Raw genomic sequence first — 21,353 nt, 5'->3', positions numbered from 1 at the left:
GAGCACTGTGGTCAGACTGAAAAGAACTCAACTTTCTCTGTAGTATACAGCAGCTGATAAGTACTGGGAGGATTAAGATTTTTTAATAGAAGCAATTTATACATCTGTTTAACTTTCTGGCACCAGTTGATTTGAAATAATTTTTTTTTCCCACTGGAGTACCCCTATAAGGCACATATCCATCTCTGAACATCCTTTAAGGAAACCTGTCATCACTTTCATGCTGCCGGAACCACGGTCAATGGGGTGTTCTCCAGTGGTCTCTACCTAACCCACCAGACGTGATTAATAGATCTCTTGCTATACTCAAACAGGTAGAGATCAATCAAGGCCAGAAGGGCAGGGAGCGTCCATTCAGAGACCACCCAATGACTCATGGTTGCAACAACATGAAAGTTATGACCGGCTTCCTGTAAAGGGGTTTAAAGGGTCTGTTTTTGCCCAAAAACTGTGCCAATCTTGTCTATAGGCTAGTAAATAAAGCAGCTACAATGCCAGAAACAGCTATGAGATAGGCTATCCAACTATGTCTACAGCTATTAAAGGGGTACTCCGCTGCTCAGCGTTTGGAACAAACTGTTCCAAACACTGGAGCCGGCACCAGGATCTCGTGACATCAAAGCCCCGCCCCCTCATGATGTCACGCCTCACCCCCTCAATGCAAGTCTATGGGAGGGGGCGTGACAGCTGAACAGTTTGCTCCAAACGCTGAGCAGCGGAGTACCCTTCAACAGAAAATACTGCTGACAGATTTTCTTTAAACAGAATGTTCTAGATAATAAAATATATCAGTATAATAGAAATTGGGTATAAATATTAACCCCTTCCCTCTAAGGCTATATACGTTGGTGGGCTTGTGGGGGAATACACAGTGGAATATACCCACAACTAATGACAGACATTAGTGATCATACTGATTCCAATCATTTAATCCCCTACATGCCATGACCAATATCAATCACAGCATTTAGGAGGCTAATAGGTGCCTGTCCTGTCAGATGGCTGATAATCGCAATGCAATGCAATAGCAGGGTGCCGATTGGTTATCATGGCACTTGGAGGCATCCTTGCATGCCATGTTAACTCATGCTAACTCACAGCTAGAACAATCTACATCAGGCGCTCTGTACTAGTAGATTGGTAATTTCATAGATTATTGCAGAAAGCTGTATAAGCAATCAAATGATTGCTTTTGAAATTCCCCTAGGAGGCCTTGAAAAGTGAAAAAAAAAAAAAAAAAAACCTTCCCCTAATAAAAAAAAGTTATAAATTACCCCTCTTTTCTTATTTTGTCATTAATTTATTTATATTAAGTCTAAATGCCAAAAAAAGTTACATATTTGTTATTGCCATGTGCGGAAATGTCAAAACTATGAAAACATTATGTTATGGATCCCATCTCAGAATAAAAAGCGATCAAAAAGTCTTACCTACCACTAAGTGGTAGTAAAATAAAAGAAAAGCTATATAGTACTCGACAACAGAATAAAGAGAACATGTCATTTTTACGGTAAAGTGCATTTACTAAATTGTGGGGGGAGAGGGGTTAAAATTTTACTAAACAAATATTTTTTTCTTCTGTTTCGTTTTTGTACATTTTATGGTAAACTTAGGTGCCTATGCAAAGTACAAGTCCTCATAGGGCTCAGTTGATTTAAAGGGGTATTCTAGGAAAAAACTTTTTTATATATATATATATATATATATATATATATATATATATATCAACTGGCTCCAGAAAGTTAAACAGATTTGTAAATTACTTCTATTAAAAAATCTTAATCCTTTCAGTACTTATGAGCTTCTGAAGTTAAGGTTTTTCTTTTCTGTCTAAATCCTCTCTGATGACACCTGTCTCGGGAAACACCCAGTTTAGAAGCAAATCCCCATAGCAAACCTCATCTAAACTGGGTGTTTCCAGAGACAGGTGTTATCAGAGAGGATTTAGACAGAAAAGAACAACCTTAACTTCAGAAGCTCATAAGTACTGAAAGGATTAAGATTTTTAATAGAAGTAATTTACAAATCTGTTTAACTTTCTGGAGCGAGTTGATATATATATAAAAAAAAGTTTTTTCCTGGAATACCCCTTTAAGTGCTATGGCTTTTAGAAACTAAGGTTAAAAAAAAAAAAGTGAAATAAAGAAACATATTCAGATCTTAATTGGTTTAATGATAAACAAATCTATTATACCAGTCTGCTGCCTTGAAATCTATTGCAAATGCACCAGAATTCTGGTGCAGCTTGTGAAAGAAAAGTATCTTACATTTATTATTTGTTTTATACATCTTTAGACACTTTTCCTCCCAGTCTGACAAAAGGAGCATGGCCTTGGTGGGTGTGGCTACAGCTAAAAAGGAGTGTGGCCTAAATGCTCCAAGTATGGCACATGATTCTGATTTAAGCAAATCAACTAATAGTTAATCTAAACTCATCTAGTGGTACGACAGCTAACTGCCACATGTGGTTTTGCTGCAAATTACCGAAATTACTGTGAAATTGACACGTTTTAATGCAATTATGCAAACCCCGATAAATGTGTAATTTTTACCACAATTATGGTAATTTGCCAAAAAAAAAAAGTCAAAAAACGCATGTGTTATTTTTGGAGGTATTTTTTTCTACCCTTTTACTATGTAACTATATGGTTGGTATAATAATTTACATTGTGAATTAGACTTGTGCACTAGAAAAATTTTCGTTTAATTTCGTTTCGTTGTTGTCGTGTTGTTTTTTTTCGGATACATTCGGTATTCGGGTACATTCGGTGAATCTTTTTAGTCTTTTTTTGGACTTTAGCGATCCTAATAAATAGTGGAGATACCTTTTTTATTAAAATTTCGCAGGGTATCATAAAAAAATCATAATAAAAAAGATACAGTGGTAATGGAAAAAATTGTATCTAACGAAATGTATCTTTTTTATTATGAAATGTTTATTCATTTTTAAACAGGGATCAATTTATGTGAGCGGGTAAAGCACTAAAAATGTAGCCGACAATAATGAAAATGTAGTGTGTGCGTGTTTTTCACTTTTTTTTAAAACATTTTTTAGGTAGTACTACTACTCCCAGCATGGAACACACTCTTCCATGATGGGAGTAGTAGTTACCTGTACTAATTGACAGATTGCAGGGGTCCCTTGCGATCATCTTGTATAATGTATAGATGCGCCGGCTGCTCTTCTATGGTCCCCTGCACTCACGTATATATACACATATTCATATTTCCCGCAGAGCTGTGATTGGCCAGATGGTTCCAGCCAAGCACAGCTCTCTGTGAGAAATAGGAATATGTGTATATATACGGCTGTGCAGGGGACCATAGGAGAGCGGCCGCCGCATTCATACATTATACTGGAGGATCGCAGCGGGCGTCAGGAGTGATACCCGCAGTGATCTTTCCTTTACTACAAGTACTAATACTCCCAACATGGAGTACACTCTGCTCCATGCTGGGAGCTGTAGTACCTGCATTAATAGACAGATCGCAGCGGGTGTCAGAAGTTACACTCGCTGCCATATGTCTATTAATGCAGGTACTACAGCTCCCAGCATGGAGCAGAGTGTGCTCCATGTTGGGAGTATTAGTACCTGCAGTAAGGGACAGATCCCAGGGATGTCACTCCTCCTGACACCCGCTGCGATCCTCCTGATGTCAATGTCGGGATCAGCTGTTCTCAGGGCTACAGAGCCGGGAGAACAGCTGACGCTGAGCCGTAGGTATACATCGTATATCTACTGCCCAGCAAGAACTTACAGTGAGCTTGCAATGTGTATACAGTATACACATTGCTGGCTCACTTAACCCCTTGCTGAGCTGTGCGCTATGCGCAAGCCCAGCAAGGGAAGAGTTAACTTACACTGCTGGACAGTGTAGGTTAACCCTTTGTGCGGTATACACTTTATACAGCTATCTATAGATAGCTGTATACAGTGTATACAGAAGACGAAGTCCAGCTTACTTCCCTCGAGTCCCGGGCCGGGTTCGTGTAGCTCCGCCCCCTAGTGATGACGTCATTAGGGGGCGGAGCTACAGAAGGGAACAAGGCTAGTTTATCTGAAGCTCTGTTCACATTGTACGTTTTGTATAATGTGAACAGACCCTTCTGGCAGTGTCTACCCAGACAGGGAGACTCCAGCTGTTGCTAAACTACAACTCGCAGCATGCCCAGACAGCCAAAGGCTGTCTGGGCATGCTGGGAGTTGTAGTTTTGCACCAATTGGTGGCTCCCTGTTTGGGTATACATTGCATCATGGGTGCTCTCCCCAGCGGACAGCGCCAAAAATGTCATAACCAATTTTTTGTGTTTTTTTTTCTTCTCGTTTCAGATCCGTGTATGCAGAGGATTACTGCGGATTCGATGGATTACGGCGGATTATTTTTTTTCCCTTTAATAAAATGGTTAACGAGGGCTGTGGGGGAGTGTTTTTTTAAATAAAATAATTTTTCCAATGTGTTGTGTTTTTTTTTTATTTTTATTAAATTTTCAGGGTTAGTAGCGGAAGCTGTCTTATTGACGGAATCCATTACTAGGCCAGGGCTTAGTGCTAGCCCCAAAAACAGCTAGCGCTAACCCCCAATTATTACCCCGGTACCCACCGCCACAGGGGTGCCGGGAAGAGCCGGTACCAACAGGCCCGGAGCGTCAAAAATGGCGCTCCTGGACCTAGGCGGTAACAGGCTGGCGTTATTTAGGCTGGGGAGGGCCAGTAACAATGGTCCTCACCCACCCTGGTAACGTCAGGCTGTTGCTGTTTGGTTGGTATTGTGCTGAGAATGAAAATACGGGGAACCCTATGCGTTTTTTTTTTTAAATTTAAATAAAAAAAAAAAAAAAAACGCATAGGGTTCCCCGTATTTTCATTCTCAGCCAGATACCAACCAAACAGCAACAGCCTGACGTTACCAGGGTGGGCGAGGACCATTGTTACTGGCCCTCCCCAGCCTAAATAACGCCAGCCTGTTACCGCCTAGGCCCAGGAGCGCCATTTTGACGCTCCGGGCCTGTTGGTACCGGCTCTTCCCGGCACCCCTGTGGCGGTGGGTACCGGGGTAATAATTGGGGGTTAGCGCTAGCTGTTTTTGGGGCTAGCACTAAGCCCTGGCCTAGTAATGAATTCCGTCAATAAGACAGCGTCCACTACTAACCTTGAAAATTCAATAAAAAAAAAAAAAAAACACAACACATTGGAAAAATTATTTTATTTAAAAAAACACTCCCCCACAGCCCTCGTTAACCATTTTATTAAAGGAAAAAATAAATAATCCGCCGTAATCCATCGAATCCGCAGTAATCCTCTGCATACACGGATCTGAAACGAGAAGAAAAAAACACAAAAAATTGGTTATGACATTTTTGGCGCTGTCCGCTGGGGAGAGCACCCATGATGCAATGTCTACCCAAACAGGGAGCCACCAATTGGTGCAAAACTATAACTCCCAGCATGCCCAGACAGCCTTTGGCTGTCTGGGCATGCTGGGAGTTGTAGTTTAGCAACAGCTGGAGTCTCCCTGTCAGGGTAGACACTGCCAGAAGGGTCTGTTCACATTATACAAAACGTACAATGTGAACAGAGCTTCAGATTAATTAGCCTTGTTCCCTTCTGTAGCTCCGCCCCTAATGACGTCATTACTAGGGGGCGGAGCTACACGAACCCCGCCCGGGACTCGAGGGAAGTAAGCTGGACTTCGTCTTCTGTATACACTGTATACAGCTATCTATAGATAGCTGTATATAGTGTATACCGCCCAAAGGGTTAACCTACACTGTCCAGCAGTGTAAGTTAACTCTTCCCTTGCTGGGCTTGCGCATAGCGCACAGCTCAGCAAGGGGTTAAGTGAGCCAGCAATGTGTATACTGTATACACATTGCAAGCTCACTGTAAGTTCTTGCTGGGCAGTAGATATACGATATATACCTACGGCTCAGCGTCAGCTGTTCTCCCGGCTCTGTAGCCCTGAGAACAGCTGATCCGACATTCACATAAGGAGGATCGCAGCGGGTGTCAGGAGGAGTGACATCCCTGGGATCTGTCCCTTACTGCAGGTACTAATACTCCCAACATGGAGCACACTCTGCTCCATGCTGGGAGCTGTAGTACCTGCATTAATAGACATATGGCAGCGAGTGTAACTTCTGACACCCGCTACGATCTGTCTATTAATGCAGGTACTACAGTTCTCAGCATGGAGCAGAGTGTGCTCCATGTTGGGAGTATTAGTACTTGTAGTAAAGGAAAGATCACTGCGGGTATCACTCCTGACGCCCGCTGCGATCCTCCAGTATAATGTATGAATGCGGCGGCCGCTCTCCTATGGTCCCCTGCACGGCCGTATATATACACATATTCCTATTTCTCACAGAGAGCTGTGATTGGCTGGAACCATCTGGCCAATCACAGCTCTGCGGGAAATATGAATATGTGTATATATACGTGAGTGCAGGGGACCATAGAAGAGCAGCCGCCGCATCTATACATTATACAAGATGATCGCAAGGGACCCCTGCAATCTGTCAATTAGTACAGGTAACTACTACTCCCATCATGGAAGAGTGTGTTCCATGCTGGGAGTAGTAGTACTACCTAAAAAATGTTTAAAAAAAAAGTGAAAAACACGCACACACTACATTTTCATTATTGTCGGCTACATTTTTAGTGCTTTACCCGCTCACATAAATTGATCCCTGTTTAAAAATGAATAAACATTTCATAATAAAAAAGATACATTTCATTAGATACAATTTTTTCCATTACCACTGTATCTTTTTTATTATGATTTTTTTATGATACCCTACGAAATTTTTATAAAAAAGGTATCAGCATAATTTTTTAGGATCGCTAAAGTCCAAAAAAAGAATAAAAAGATTTACCGAATGTACCCGAATACCGAATGTATCCGAAAAATCAAACAATCTATATTCGGTCGTTTACGGATAACAAATGCATTCGTTATTTACAGCATTATTGTCGGGAAATAACGAATGTATTCGTTACTTTGCTATTCGTATTATCGTGGCTATTCGGGAATGTTCAAAATATGTTTTCGTGCATTCGGATCGGTCCGAATGCACGAAAACGGTAAAATTCGTTAATTAAGACATTCGTGCCGAACCGAATTGCACATGTCTATTGTGAATTCAAGTAGAGAAAACAGACATGGTCGCTCATCCACAATTTGTTTTTTGATCTAATTGCTTCTCAGCATAAATACAAAAACTAACAGGTTGCTAGTATACATTTTGATCAAAAAAGTACAAGCCCACTCGCCACGTCAAGGTCACCTATTTAGAGTGGGTCCCTAACGTCCCCAGCATAAAATGGCGTAGCACTAAGCGGCTACCACCACCGCCGCAACACCAGTGCCCGCAGGGGGAACGACCCACTGGCAGAGCAGCCCCAATGCTACTCACACCAGTCCCTGGGCCGCGCCTCCCCACAGACATGGTGCCATGGCAGCAATGGACGCCGCACAGCACTACACCAGTGTGAACAAGGTATAATAGCTCACTTACCATGTGCTCCCAGTCAGACTGGGAGGCTGCCATAAAAGAAAGGGCCCTGAGCAGCTTCCTGCTCATTTATATAGGGTTGGGCTGAGAGGTTGTGGCAGAGTTGCCGCCCAGTGCTATGCCATTTTATGCTAGGGACATTAGGGACCCACTCTAAATAGGTGGCCTGTTAGTTTTTGAATTTATACTGAGAAGCAAGTAGATCAAAATACAAATTGTGGATGTGCGACCATGTCTGTTTTCTCTACTTGAATTTACATAATAATTTAAATGTCTGGAGTTTTTATCCTAACATTTTGCCTTTTAACCCTTAGCAGCTGATCCTGTAAGTACCTTACTCAAAGACAGAGGAGAATGGTGTAACGAACACCAGAAGGTCCACAAACGTCTGGATGCTATAGAGGAGGTAATATATCTGCGCAGAAATCTAGACTAGAATAAGCCAATGGATCAAATATGACTGTAAAATGAGTGTGTGTGTGTGTGTGGGGGGGGGGGGTTCAAAAAGAACTATGGGAAGTATAAAGGAGGGACATTTACATCTCCTTCAAGCTAGATCTACTTCTGGCTTTAGCTCAAGAAGCTGAATAAATCATTGCCACAAAAAGTTGCGTCCACGTGGAAACACCAGCTCTCCAATCCCCTGTAATGTGCCCGGATCGGTGTCCAGCCAACACCAGCAACGAAAATGAAAGGCAGATGATCCAGCACTATTTCTATGCAGCTTTATTGAAAACACGGCACACAGGTAAAACCAGCCTGAACTCAGACGCGTTTCGAGCGCATGCGCTCTTTCTCGGTGATCACCGAGAAAGAGCGCATGCGCTCGAAACGCGTCTGAGTTCAGGCTAGTTTTACCTGTGTGCCGTCTTTTCAATAAATACCACACAAACCCGGGGCCTAAGCCCAGGGCACAAATCCCCCCAAAATAAAATATAACTTTTATTGTATTATTATATAAAATGATGACAAGGGATTAAAACCACAAATTTCACAGTTCCAGATAAGTAATGAATTCTGGGATTAACCCAGTAATTTCCTGTCTTATGGGTCTGCAGTACCCAAACAAATGGAATCTGTGAAATTGATTAAAATCTGAAATTTGCCTCCTCTACTAGTTTCGGCGCATCTGCGCCGTCCTCAGGAGGAATATGCGGCAAACACCCGTCCACGTGTCTCACTCTGTCTTTTATATCCTAGGTTTATTACCTCATCACTCCCTGACACTCTACCAAGCCAATCCTAGATTCTTTTCCTTATATCCAATAGGTACTTTCCACCTCACTTACCTGTGTGGAATGTGGCCAACCAGGTGGATGTTTACCTGTTCCTATCTGATGACGTGAACTGCTGTCATCACGATGCGCCACTGTTATGATGTCCCGATCATGTGTGTAGTCACATGATCGGTTGATCGCTTGTCCTGTTGCCGCGCATGCGCCCGGACTTAAACATCGCCTCCCATTTGGTGCGCAGGCGCGGGGACTTAGAAAATGTTCCGCTCGCTTCCACTGTGTAACTCAATGACAGATTCAGCGCATGCGCTGGGACTTAGAAATCCACGGTCCATTCATTTTCTATGTATGTTGCTATTCCGGAGCATAGACATACAGTCACTCTGACTCTTATATGTATCTTATGCCGGAATATATTAGGAAAAGTCCTTCTTTTCTAGAGATGAAGCTATAAGGTGATGATATTATATAACAAATTGTAGATAGTCTGATGGTTGTCACTGACATTTTACCATTCTGATATATATCTTCACAATGATATCACTGTAACTAAACATAGCTGATATTCATTATGTATTATGTATAACATGAGGTAATAAATTCTGTATCATAAGGTAAGGATATCAAAATTAAGATGCATAATATCAAATACAGTTAATATTTGTAGTGCTTTATATATGTAGAATAATAAATTCTATTCCTGATTGCAAAATTGGTTATACAAACGGTCACTAAAGGGTCGATTTATTGTTACTAAATGATCCAGAAGAACTGTCAGGTAGATTTGTCAGTCACCGTCAAAGTAAATATGTAACATATAGTCATTTCAAATGGTTGTGAGTTGAATATATGGCAGATATTCCCGGAGGATATATGTCCCACAGAATAAGACCACAATATGGTCAACTGATGTTTTGAGTCACTACCTGCATTAAATCTTCCTATATATAATTAATTACACAATCAATAGGTCATGATCCTATAGTTAATTGACGACATCATATGATCTTAAATATGATGGGATGACCATATATAAACATATCTATATTGTTCAATCGAATTTTAGTGCTGGGGAGATAAATGACCAGTGGCAAACAATTGTAGAGAAGAGTTCTAACTCCTACTTCATTCAAAGTCCCTATTCCCATGGGACCTTCCATCATATTATCAGAGTGGACATAGTGTACCTAAGGGGTGTTTTATTGTCATCTCAAATTTGCCTTGAACCATAATAACGTATTGCGGATCTAGAAAAGCGGCGAAGGAAAACCCTTCATTTAGACCCAAAGGGGCCAAACTTTTAAGTCTATGTATCCATCTCGCCTCTTCTTTCAGTAGTAATGAGTCTATATTGCCTCGCCTGGGACCTAGACGTAACTGACAGAGGCCTACAAAGCGTATGTCTTTCAAACTGCTGTTATGACAAGCCTGCATATGACGAGATATAGGGGTGTCCTTTGCTGTTCTTATGAAGCTTAGATGCTGGGAAATTTGTCTCTTAAATTCTTGGGTCGTTTTACCCACATAGATTCTCGGGCATGAGCAGACGGCCACATAGATAATATTTTTGCTATTACAGTTCATAAATTGCCTAATCTTATAAGTCCGAGAGTCTATGGGGTTCGTGAAGGTCTTGCCTTTGATAATATATGTACAGAAGGTGCAATGTCCACATGCATATGAGCCAACCGTCTTGTTGCTCAGCCAATTTTTGCTCGTATTGGATGTATCTAGATGGCTATGCACCAACAGATCTTTTAAATTAGGTCCCCTCCTAAAAGTTATACTTGGTTTCGCTCCTATCGCAGGTGCCAGATCCCTATCATTCGACAGCAAATGCCAATGTTTGCGAAGGATTCCCATGATCTTGTTGGTATATCCATCATAGGATCCTATGCATCGTATTTGGTTTTCTTGATCTCTACGGGTTTCAGACCTGAGTGTGTGATTTCTGTCTGTTTCTTTCGCCCGATGGTATGCTCTTTTTAGGTGTTTCCTGGGGTATTGTCGTTGTCTAAATCTGGAAAAAAGTCTCTTACTTTCCTCTTCAAACGTAACATCCTCTGAGCAATTAAGACGTTCTCGTAGATATTGTCCTATGGGGATACTGGCCTTGAGGCGATCCGGGTGCCAACTGTTCCAATGAAGGAGCGAGTTGGCTGATGTAGGCTTGCGATAAACCTCCGTCTGTATCTTGAGGTCTTCATCTATATAGATGTGCAAATCAAGAAAATTAATGGATCTGCCTCCTACCTCACTGGTGAATACCATGCCTATACTATTAGTGTTGAGTTGGTGAACAAAATCTGTGAATAGTGAAGTATCTCCGTCCCAAAGAATTAGGACATCATCGATATAGCGCCCCCAAAAAATAATGTGATCAGTGAAACTTTGAATGAAGTAGGAGTTAGAACTCTTCTCTACAATTGTTTGCCACTGGTCATTTATCTCCCCAGCACTAAAATTCGATTGAACAATATAGATAATACCTACCTTTATGTTTATATATGGTCATCCCATCATATTTAAGATCATATGATGTCGTCAATTAACTATAGGATCATGACCTATTGATTGTGTAATTAATTATATATAGGAATATTTAATGCAGGTAGTGACTCAAAACATCAGTTGACCACATTGTGGTCTTATTCTGTGGGACATATATCCTCCGGGAATATCTGCCATATATTCAACTCACAACCATTTGAAATGACTATATGTTACATATTTACTTTGACGGTGACTGACAAATCTACCTGACAGTTCTTCTGGATCATTTAGTAACAATAAATCGACCCTTTAGTGACCGTTTGTATAACCAATTTTGCAATCAGGAAAATAATTTATTATTCTACATATATAAAGCACTACAAATATTAACTGTATTTTATATTATGCATCTTAATTTTGATATCCTTTCCTTATGATACAGAATTTATTACCTCATGTTATACATAATACATAATGAATATCAGCTATGTTTAGTTACAGTGATATCATTGTGAAGATATATATCAGAATGGTAAAATGTCAGTGACAACCATCAGACTATCTACAAGTTGTTATATAATATCATCACCTTATAGCTTCATCTCTAGAAAAGAAGGACTTTTCCTAATATATTCCGGCATAAGATACATATAAGAGTCAGAGTGACTGTATGTCTATGCTCCGGAATAGCAACATACATAGAAAATGAATGGACCGTGGATTTCTAAGTCCCAGCGCATGCGCTGAATCTGTCATTGAGTTACACAGTGGAAGCGAGTGGAACATTTTCTAAGTCCCCGCGCCTGCGCACCAAATGGGAGGCGATGTTTAAGTCCGGGCGCATGCGCGGCAACAGGACAAGCGATCAACCGATCATGTGACTACACACATGATCGGGACATCATAACAGTGGCGCATCGTGATGACAGCAGTTCACGTCATCAGATAGGAACAGGTAAACATCCACCTGGTTGGCCACATTCCACACAGGTAAGTGAGGTGGAAGGTACCTATTGGATATAAGGAAAAGAATCTAGGATTGGCTTGGTAGAGTGTCGGGGAGTGATGAGGTAATAAACCTAGGATATAAAAGACAGAGTGAGACACGTGGACGGGTGTTTGCCGCATATTCCTCCTGAGGACGGCGCAGATGCGCCGAAACTAGTAGAGGAGGCAAATTTCAGATTTTAATCAATTTCACAGATTCCATTTGTTTGGGTACTGCAGACCCATAAGACAGGAAATTACTGGGTTAATCCCAGAATTCATTACTTATCTGGAACTGTGAAATTTGTGGTTTTAATCACTTGTCATCATTTTATATAATAATACAATAAAAGTTATATTTTATTTTGGGGGGTTCACCTTAAAGGGATTTGTGCCCTGGGCTTAGGCCCCGGGTTTGTGTGATATATATTAGTGGGATCCCTAACCCACCCAGGGGTTCTTTTTGTGGTTGATTAAGAGAGGGATTTAATTCCCATTCAATTTCCCCATGTATATATAACACCACAGTATGGCGGGTTTTCTTAACCAGAGATTCAATGCGGACAGTTTAGCGGCTGAAGCTACCCATGTATTTTCTACATCCAATCTCCCTTTAAATCAAACGGATATACAACAGGCCTTCAGGGATTTAACTAAGACTTATAAACAGTGTGTAAGAGCATGGTGGGAAGTCACCAGCTTTGAAACCTATCTGAAACAAAAAATAGTATATAAAGGCTTACGTATTCATATTACCCCGAATTCACATAGGGAAGATAGTACCTTTTTACAAGGTTGGGAACAACTCTTGACAGACAACTCATTGCGCATGATTAACTATCTATTGGAGTACGAAAAGCAACATCTAAATACAGTAAATCTCCAACTGGAAAATCAGATCAAAGAGATCCAAGCATTTTCCACTCATCCAGAATTTAGTGTCCTAGAGACTAAACTGCAGAAACATCTTGAAATATTAAAAAACGAAATAAAAGAGAAAAAACACAAAAAATACGTACGTGACGTTACAGATTTTGCGACTGGTCAAGTGTATAGCTATCAGGGCTCCAATAGCGCACAAAACCACGGTACTACTAGTGGCCAATATAGGCCCAATACACAATTCAGACAGACACCCCATTATACGGACGTGTCAGAAACGGATACCTCTGGTACAGAGGGTTTCCAATCAGACTCTAATACATCACGTAATACGTACAAACGTAAGACCAAGACGTATAAGAGTAGACCCCAACAACCCAAAAGGGTTTCATATCAACAAGCTCCAACTACACACAACTACCCAACTACAACATGGCAACAGCAGGGTGGTGGCCAACCCTCTGGACCATCATCATCTACTGGTTGGTTATCAACATCGGGAGGGATGGGCATGAACCCACCCATGAATTTAAGACATGGGACTTTTCCCAATCCAGGAACAGGGGGTCAGGGATCTACTCAAGTAAATACACTCATGTTTCAGGACGTGCAGCCTGCTACATATCTCAATCCACCATCTGTCATAACGAACATGCAAAGTCAGGGTTCTGTCATCAACCCCCCCCCCCTTTTTTACCATTAGGACAGGGACCAATGAAGGGGCCTACATAGGAGATGTAGATTATCTAAGAGAGACAGTGAGTAGTAATCCTCCAGAGGATGGAGATAAACTTAGAATCTACAACTTATCGTCTCGACATCTAGGGCTGGAAGAGATTAAGTTGCTCTCCAAGGGCCTCTCCTTTACGCCTCTACCCAAATTTGATGGCTTTAATTGGATAAAAGATGTAAATCTTTTTGCCTGTAAATTAGCTCTTAAACAGTGGCATATCCAACTGGACACAGACTCAAGATCACAATTAAGGAGAGACGAGGAGACTAGACACTTGCTCCATGAGCTACTATTAGAGAGTGAAGGCATTGCCGCTGGATTTGAAGCACCATTTACGGACCTCAAACCTAGATCCCTGATTACCCCTCTGTTTTCTCAATACGCTAATATAGAGACTTTTGTGAGTCTTGTTACAGCGGACATTGAGTCCATCCGTCCTCAGAAGCATTTAATTAACTCAAATCTGACACTGGGAGAACAACAAGCCCTGGAGACACTGAGGGCGGACCCGTCCATAGTCATCAAGCCCTCTGACAAGGGGGGAAATATGGTGATTATGGACCGGTCTGACTATGTCTCCATGGCAATGGATCCCCTGAATGATAGGGGAAAGTACGAAACACTATCAGCGGATCCTACTGGTGAATACCTGGCCCAATTCAAAATTTTACTGGCAGATGCCAAAGAACAATTACTTATTTCCACGGATGAACACAAATACCTTTATAATGCACATCCCACGATTGGACACTAGGACACTATACCTATTCGCGGGAGACCCATAGTGTCAGGCAATAATTGCCTCACCCAGGGTGCCAGTGTCTATATTGATAAGATACTGGCCCCCTTTGTTGTCACTTTACCATCGTTTCTGAAAGACACTAAGGATACTGTATTAAAGCTTCAGGACTTATCAGTAACAGAATCCACGATTCTAATGAGCTTAGATGTAGAGAGTCTATACAGTAACATTAGACACGACTTGGGTCTCACAGCCATTTCTCATTTTTTGAGCACTAAGAGCACTTTTTTCACAGCACACAACACTTTTGTAATTAATTTACTCCAATTCATCCTGACTCACAATTATTTTTTATTTAATGGCACTTTTTATCACCAAACACAAGGCACAGCTATGGGGGCTTCCTGTGCACCGACGTATGCTAATTTATTTCTTGGGTGGTGGGAAGACACTATTGTTTTTGATGAGGTTTTTAGTTTTTTCACTGATCACATTATTTTTTGGGGGCGCTATATCGATGATGTCCTAATTCTTTGGGACGGAGATACTTCACTATTCACAGATTTTGTTCACCAACTCAACACTAATAGTATAGGCATGGTATTCACCAGTGAAGTAGGATGCAGATCCATTAATTTTCTTGATTTGCACATCTATATAGATGAAGACCTCAAGATACAGACGGAGGTTTATTGCAAGCCTACATCAGCCAACTCGCTCCTTCATTGGAACAGTTGGCACCCGGATCGCCTCAAGGCCAGTATCCCCATAGGACAATATCTACGAGAACGTCTTAATTGCTCAGAGGATGTTACGTTTGAAGAGGAAAGTAAGAGACTTTTTTCCAGATTTAGACAACGACAATACCCCAGGAAACACCTAAAAAGAGCATACCATCGGGCGAAAGAAACAGACAGAAATCACACACTCAGGTCTGAAACCCGTAGAGATCAAGAAAACCAAATACGATGCATAGGATCCTATGATGGATATACCAACAAGATCATGGGAATCCTTCGCAAACATTGGCATTTGCTGTCGAATGATAGGGATCTGGCACCTGCGATAGGAGCGAAACCAAGTATAACTTTTAGGAGGGGACCTAATTTAAAAGATCTGTTGGTGCATAGCCATCTAGATACATCCAATACGAGCAAAAATTGGCTGAGCAACAAGACGGTTGGCTCATATGCATGTGGACATTGCACCTTCTGTACATATATTATCAAAGGCAAGACCTTCACGAACCCCATAGACTCTCGGACTTATGAGATTAGGCAATTTATGAACTGTAATAGCAAAAATATTATCTATGTGGCCGTCTGCTCATGCCCGAGAATCTATGTGGGTATAACGACCCAAGAATTTAAGAGACAAATTTCCCAGCATCTAAGCTGCATAAGAACAGCAAAGGACACCCCTATATCTCGTCATATGCAGGCTTGTCATAACAGCAGTTTGAAAGACATAAGCTTTGTAGGCCTCTGTCAGTTACGTCTAGGTTCCAGGCGAGGCAATATAGACTCATTACTACTGAAAGAAGAGGCGAGATGGATACATAGACTTAAAAGTATGGCCCCTTTGGGTCTAAATGAAGGGTTTTCCTTCACCGCTTTTCTAGATCCGCAATAAGTTATTATGGTTCAAGGCAAATTTGAGATGACAATAAAACACCCCTTAGGTACACTATGTCCACTCTGATAATATGATGGAAGGTCCCATGGGAATAGGGAATTTGAATGAAGTAGGAGTTAGAACTCTTCTCTACAATTGTTTGCCACTGGTCATTTATCTCCCCAGCACTAAAATTCGATTGAACAATATAGATAATACCTACCTTTATGTTTATATATGGTCATCCCATCATATTTAAGATCATATGATGTCGTCAATTAACTATAGGATCATGACCTATTGATTGTGTAATTAATTATATATAGGAATATTTAATGCAGGTAGTGACTCAAAACATCAGTTGACCACATTGTGGTCTTATTCTGTGGGACATATATTCAACTCACAACCATTTGAAATGACTATATGTTACATATTTACTTTGACGGTGACTGACAAATCTACCTGACAGTTCTTCTGGATCATTTAGTAACAATAAATCGACCCTTTAGTGACCGTTTGTATAACCAATTTTGCAATCAGGAATAGAATTTATTGTCACGATGCCGGCTGGCAGGTAGTGGATCCTCTGTGCCAGAGAGGGATTGGCGTGGACCGTGCTAGTGGATCGGTTCTAAGTCACTACTGGTTTTCACCAGAGCCCGCCGCAAAGCGGGATGGTCTTGCTGCGGCGGTAGTGACCAGGTCGTATCCACTAGCAACGGCTCAACCTCTCTGACTGCTGAAGATAGGCGCGGTACAAGGGAGTAGACAGAAGCAAGGTCGGACGTAGCAGAAGGTCGGGGCAGGCAGCAAGGATCGTAGTCGGGGGCAACGGCAGGAGGTCTGGAACACAGGCTAGGAACACACAAGGAAACGCTTTCACTGGCACAATGGCAACAAGATCCGGCGAGGGAGTGAAGGGGAAGTGAGGTATAAATAGGGAGTGCACAGGTGAACACACTAATTGGAACCACTGCGCCAATCAGCGGCGCAGTGGCCCTTTAAATCGCAGAGACCCGGCGCGCGCGCGCCCTAGGGAGCGGGGCCGCGCGCGCCGGGACAGGACAGACGGAGAGCGAGTCAGGTACGGGAGCCGGGATGCGCATCGCGAGCGGGCGCCACCCGCATCGCGAATCGCATCCCGGCTGGAGACGGTATCGCAGCGCACCGGGTCAGTGGAGCTGCCCGGAGCGCTGCGGTAGCGAGAGAGAAGCGAGCGCTCCGGGGAGGAGCGGGGACCCGGAGCGCTCGGCGTAACATTTATTATTCTACATATATAAAGCACTACAAATATTAACTGTATTATGCATCTTAATTTTGATATCCTTACCTTATGATACAGAATTTATTACCTCATGTTATACATAATACATAATGAATATCAGCTATGTTTAGTTACAGTGATATCATTGTGAAGATATATATCAGAATGGTAAAATGTCAGTGACAACCATCAGACTATCTACAAGTTGTTATATAATATCATCACCTTATAGCTTCATCTCTAGAAAAGAAGGACTTTTCCTAATATATTCCGGCATAAGATACATATAAGAGTCAGAGTGACTGTATGTCTATGCTCCGGAATAGCAACATACATAGAAAATGAATGGACCGTGGATTTCTAAGTCCCAGCGCATACGCTGAATCTGTCATTGAGTTACACAGTGGAAGCGAGCGGAACATTTTCTAAGTCCCCGCGCCTGCGCACCAAATGGGAGGCGATGTTTAAGTCCGGGCGCATGCGCGGCAACAGGACAAGCGATCAACCGATCATGTGACTACACACATGATCGGGACATCATAACAGTGGCGCATCGTGATGACAGCAGTTCACGTCATCAGATAAGAACAGGTAAACATCCACCTGGTTGGCCACATTCCACACAGGTAAGTGAGGTGGAAAGTACCTATTGGATATAAGGAAAAGAATCTAGGATTGGCTTGGTAGAGTGTCGGGGAGTGATGAGGTAATAAACCTAGGATATAAAAGACAGAGTGAGACACGTGGACGGGTGTTTGCCGCATATTCCTCCTGAGGACGGCGCAGATGCGCCGAAACTAGTAGAGGAGGCAAATTTCAGATTTTAATCAATTTCACAGATTCCATTTGTTTGGGTACTGCAGACCCATAAGACAGGAAATTACTGGGTTAATCCCAGAATTCATTACTTATCTGGAACTGTGAAATTTGTGGTTTTAATCACTTGTCATCATTTTATATAATAATACAATAAAAGTTATATTTTATTGGGGGGTTCACCTTAAAGGGATTTGTGCCCTGGGCTTAGGCCCCGGGTTTGTGTGATATATATTAGTGGGATCCCTAACCCACCCAGGGGTTCTTTTTGTGGTTGATTAAGAGAGGGATTTAATTCCCATTCAATTTCTCCATGTATATATAACACCGCAGTATGGCGGGTTTTCTTAACCAGAGATTCAATGCGGACAGTTTAGCGGCTGAAGCTAACCATGTATTTTCTACATCCAATCTCCCTTTAAATCAAACGGATATACAACAGGCCTTCAGGGATTTAACTAAGACTTATAAACAGTGTGTAAGAGCATGGTGGGAAGTCACCAGCTTTGAAACCTATCTGAAACAAAAAATAGTATATAAAGGCTTACGTATTCATATTACCCCGAATTCACATAGGGAAGATAGTACCTTTTTACAAGGTTGGGAACAACTCTTGACAGACAACTCATTGCGCATGATTAACTATCTATTGGAGTACGAAAAGCAACATCTAAATACAGTAAATCTCCAACTGGAAAATCAGATCAAAGAGATCCAAGCATTTTCCACTCATCCAGAATTTAGTGTCCTAGAGACTAAACTGCAGAAACATCTTGAAATATTAAAAAACGAAATAAAAGAGAAAAAACACAAAAAATACGTACGTGACGTTACAGATTTTGCGACTGGTCAAGTGTATAGCTATCAGGGCTCCAATAGCGCACAAAACCACGGTACTACTAGTGGCCAATATAGGCCCAATACACAATTCAGACAGACACCCCATTATACGGACGTGTCAGAAACGGATACCTCTGGTACAGAGGGTTTCCAATCAGACTCTAATACATCACGTAATACGTACAAACGTAAGACCAAGACGTATAAGAGTAGACCCCAACAACCCAAAAGGGTTTCATATCAACAAGCTCCAACTACACACAACTACCCAACTACAACATGGCAACAGCAGGGTGGTGGCCAACCCTCTGGACCATCATCATCTACTGGTTGGTTATCAACATCGGGAGGGATGGGCATGAACCCACCCATGAATTTAAGACATGGGACTTTTCCCAATCCAGGAACAGGGGGTCAGGGATCTACTCAAGTAAATACACTCATGTTTCAGGACGTGCAGCCTGCTACATATCTCAATCCACCATCTGTCATAACGAACATGCAAAGTCAGGGTTCTGTCATCAACCCCCCCCCCCTTTTTTACCATTAGGACAGGGACCAATGAAGGGGCCTACATAGGAGATGTAGATTATCTAAGAGAGACAGTGAGTAGTAATCCTCCAGAGGATGGAGATAAACTTAGAATCTACAACTTATCATCTCGACATCTAGGGCTGGAAGAGATTAAGTTGCTCTCCAAGGGCCTCTCCTTTACGCCTCTACCCAAATTTGATGGCTTTAATTGGATAAAAGATGTAAATCTTTTTGCCTGTAAATTAGCTCTTAAACAGTGGCATATCCAACTGGACACAGACTCAAGATCACAATTAAGGAGAGACGAGGAGACTAGACACTTGCTCCATGAGCTACTATTAGAGAGTGAAGGCATTGCCGCTGGATTTGAAGCACCATTTACGGACCTCAAACCTAGATCCCTGATTACCCCTCTGTTTTCTCAATACGCTAATATAGAGACTTTTGTGAGTCTTGTTACAGCGGACATTGAGTCCATCCGTCCTCAGAAGCATTTAATTAACTCAAATCTGACACTGGGAGAACAACAAGCCCTGGAGACACTGAGGGCGGACCCGTCCATAGTCATCAAGCCCTCTGACAAGGGGGGAAATATGGTGATTATGGACCGGTCTGACTATGTCTCCATGGCAATGGATCCCCTGAATGATAGGGGAAAGTACGAAACACTATCAGCGGATCCTACTGGTGAATACCTGGCCCAATTCAAAATTTTACTGGCAGATGCCAAAGAACAATTACTTATTTCCACGGATGAACACAAATACCTTTATAATGCACATCCCACGATTGGACACTAGGACACTATACCTATTCGCGGGAGACCCATAGTGTCAGGCAATAATTGCCTCACCCAGGGTGCCAGTGTCTATATTGATAAGATACTGGCCCCCTTTGTTGTCACTTTACCATCGTTTCTGAAAGACACTAAGGATACTGTATTAAAGCTTCAGGACTTATCAGTAACAGAATCCACGATTCTAATGAGCTTAGATGTAGAGAGTCTATACAGTAACATTAGACACGACTTGGGTCTCACAGCCATTTCTCATTTTTTGAGCACTAAGAGCACTTTTTTCACAGCACACAACACTTTTGTAATTAATTTACTCCAATTCATCTTGACTCACAATTATTTTTTATTTAATGGCACTTTTTATCACCAAACACAAGGCACAGCTATGGGGGCTTCCTGTGCACCGACGTATGCTAATTTATTTCTTGGGTGGTGGGAAGACACTATTGTTTTTGATGAGGTTTTTAGTTTTTTCACTGATCACATTATTTTTTGGGGGCGCTATATCGATGATGTCCTAATTCTTTGGGACGGAGATACTTCACTATTCACAGATTTTGTTCACCAACTCAACACTAATAGTATAGGCATGGTATTCACCAGTGAGGTAGGATGCAGATCCATTAATTTTCTTGATTTGCACATCTATATAGATGAAGACCTCAAGATACAGACGGAGGTTTATTGCAAGCCTACATCTGCTGGCTTGGTAGAGTGTCGGGGAGTGATGAGGTAATAAACCTAGGATATAAAAGACAGAGTGAGACACGTGGACGGGTGTTTGCCGCATATTCCTCCTGAGGACGGCGCAGATGCGCCGAAACTAGTAGAGGAGGCAAATTTCAGATTTTAATCAATTTCACAGATTCCATTTGTTTGGGTACTGCAGACCCATAAGACA

At 41.8% G+C, this 21,353-nt stretch overlaps 1 protein-coding gene across 2 annotated transcripts in view; it reads left to right on the top strand.

Moving 5' to 3' along the window:
- PLAC9 (placenta associated 9) overlaps window positions 1–21,353 on the top strand; it is a 37,273-nt gene that overhangs the window by 12,801 nt on the left and 3,119 nt on the right. The window contains exon 2 of one of the 2 annotated variants that reach the window (XM_056529966.1): window positions 7,831–7,919. In XM_056529966.1, coding sequence (XP_056385941.1) covers window positions 7,831–7,919 — 89 coding nt within the window. Of the gene's footprint in view, window positions 1–7,827; window positions 7,920–21,353 lie in introns of both variants that reach the window. The other variant, XM_056529965.1, reaches the window with a different exon arrangement.

The sequence above is a fragment of the Hyla sarda genome, chromosome 7 (genome assembly GCF_029499605.1).
Source record: "Hyla sarda isolate aHylSar1 chromosome 7, aHylSar1.hap1, whole genome shotgun sequence".
Classification (NCBI taxonomy): domain Eukaryota; kingdom Metazoa; phylum Chordata; class Amphibia; order Anura; family Hylidae; genus Hyla; species Hyla sarda.
The sequence above is the reverse complement of the archived record's forward strand: the minus strand, read 5'-3'. Positions and strand labels throughout refer to the sequence as shown.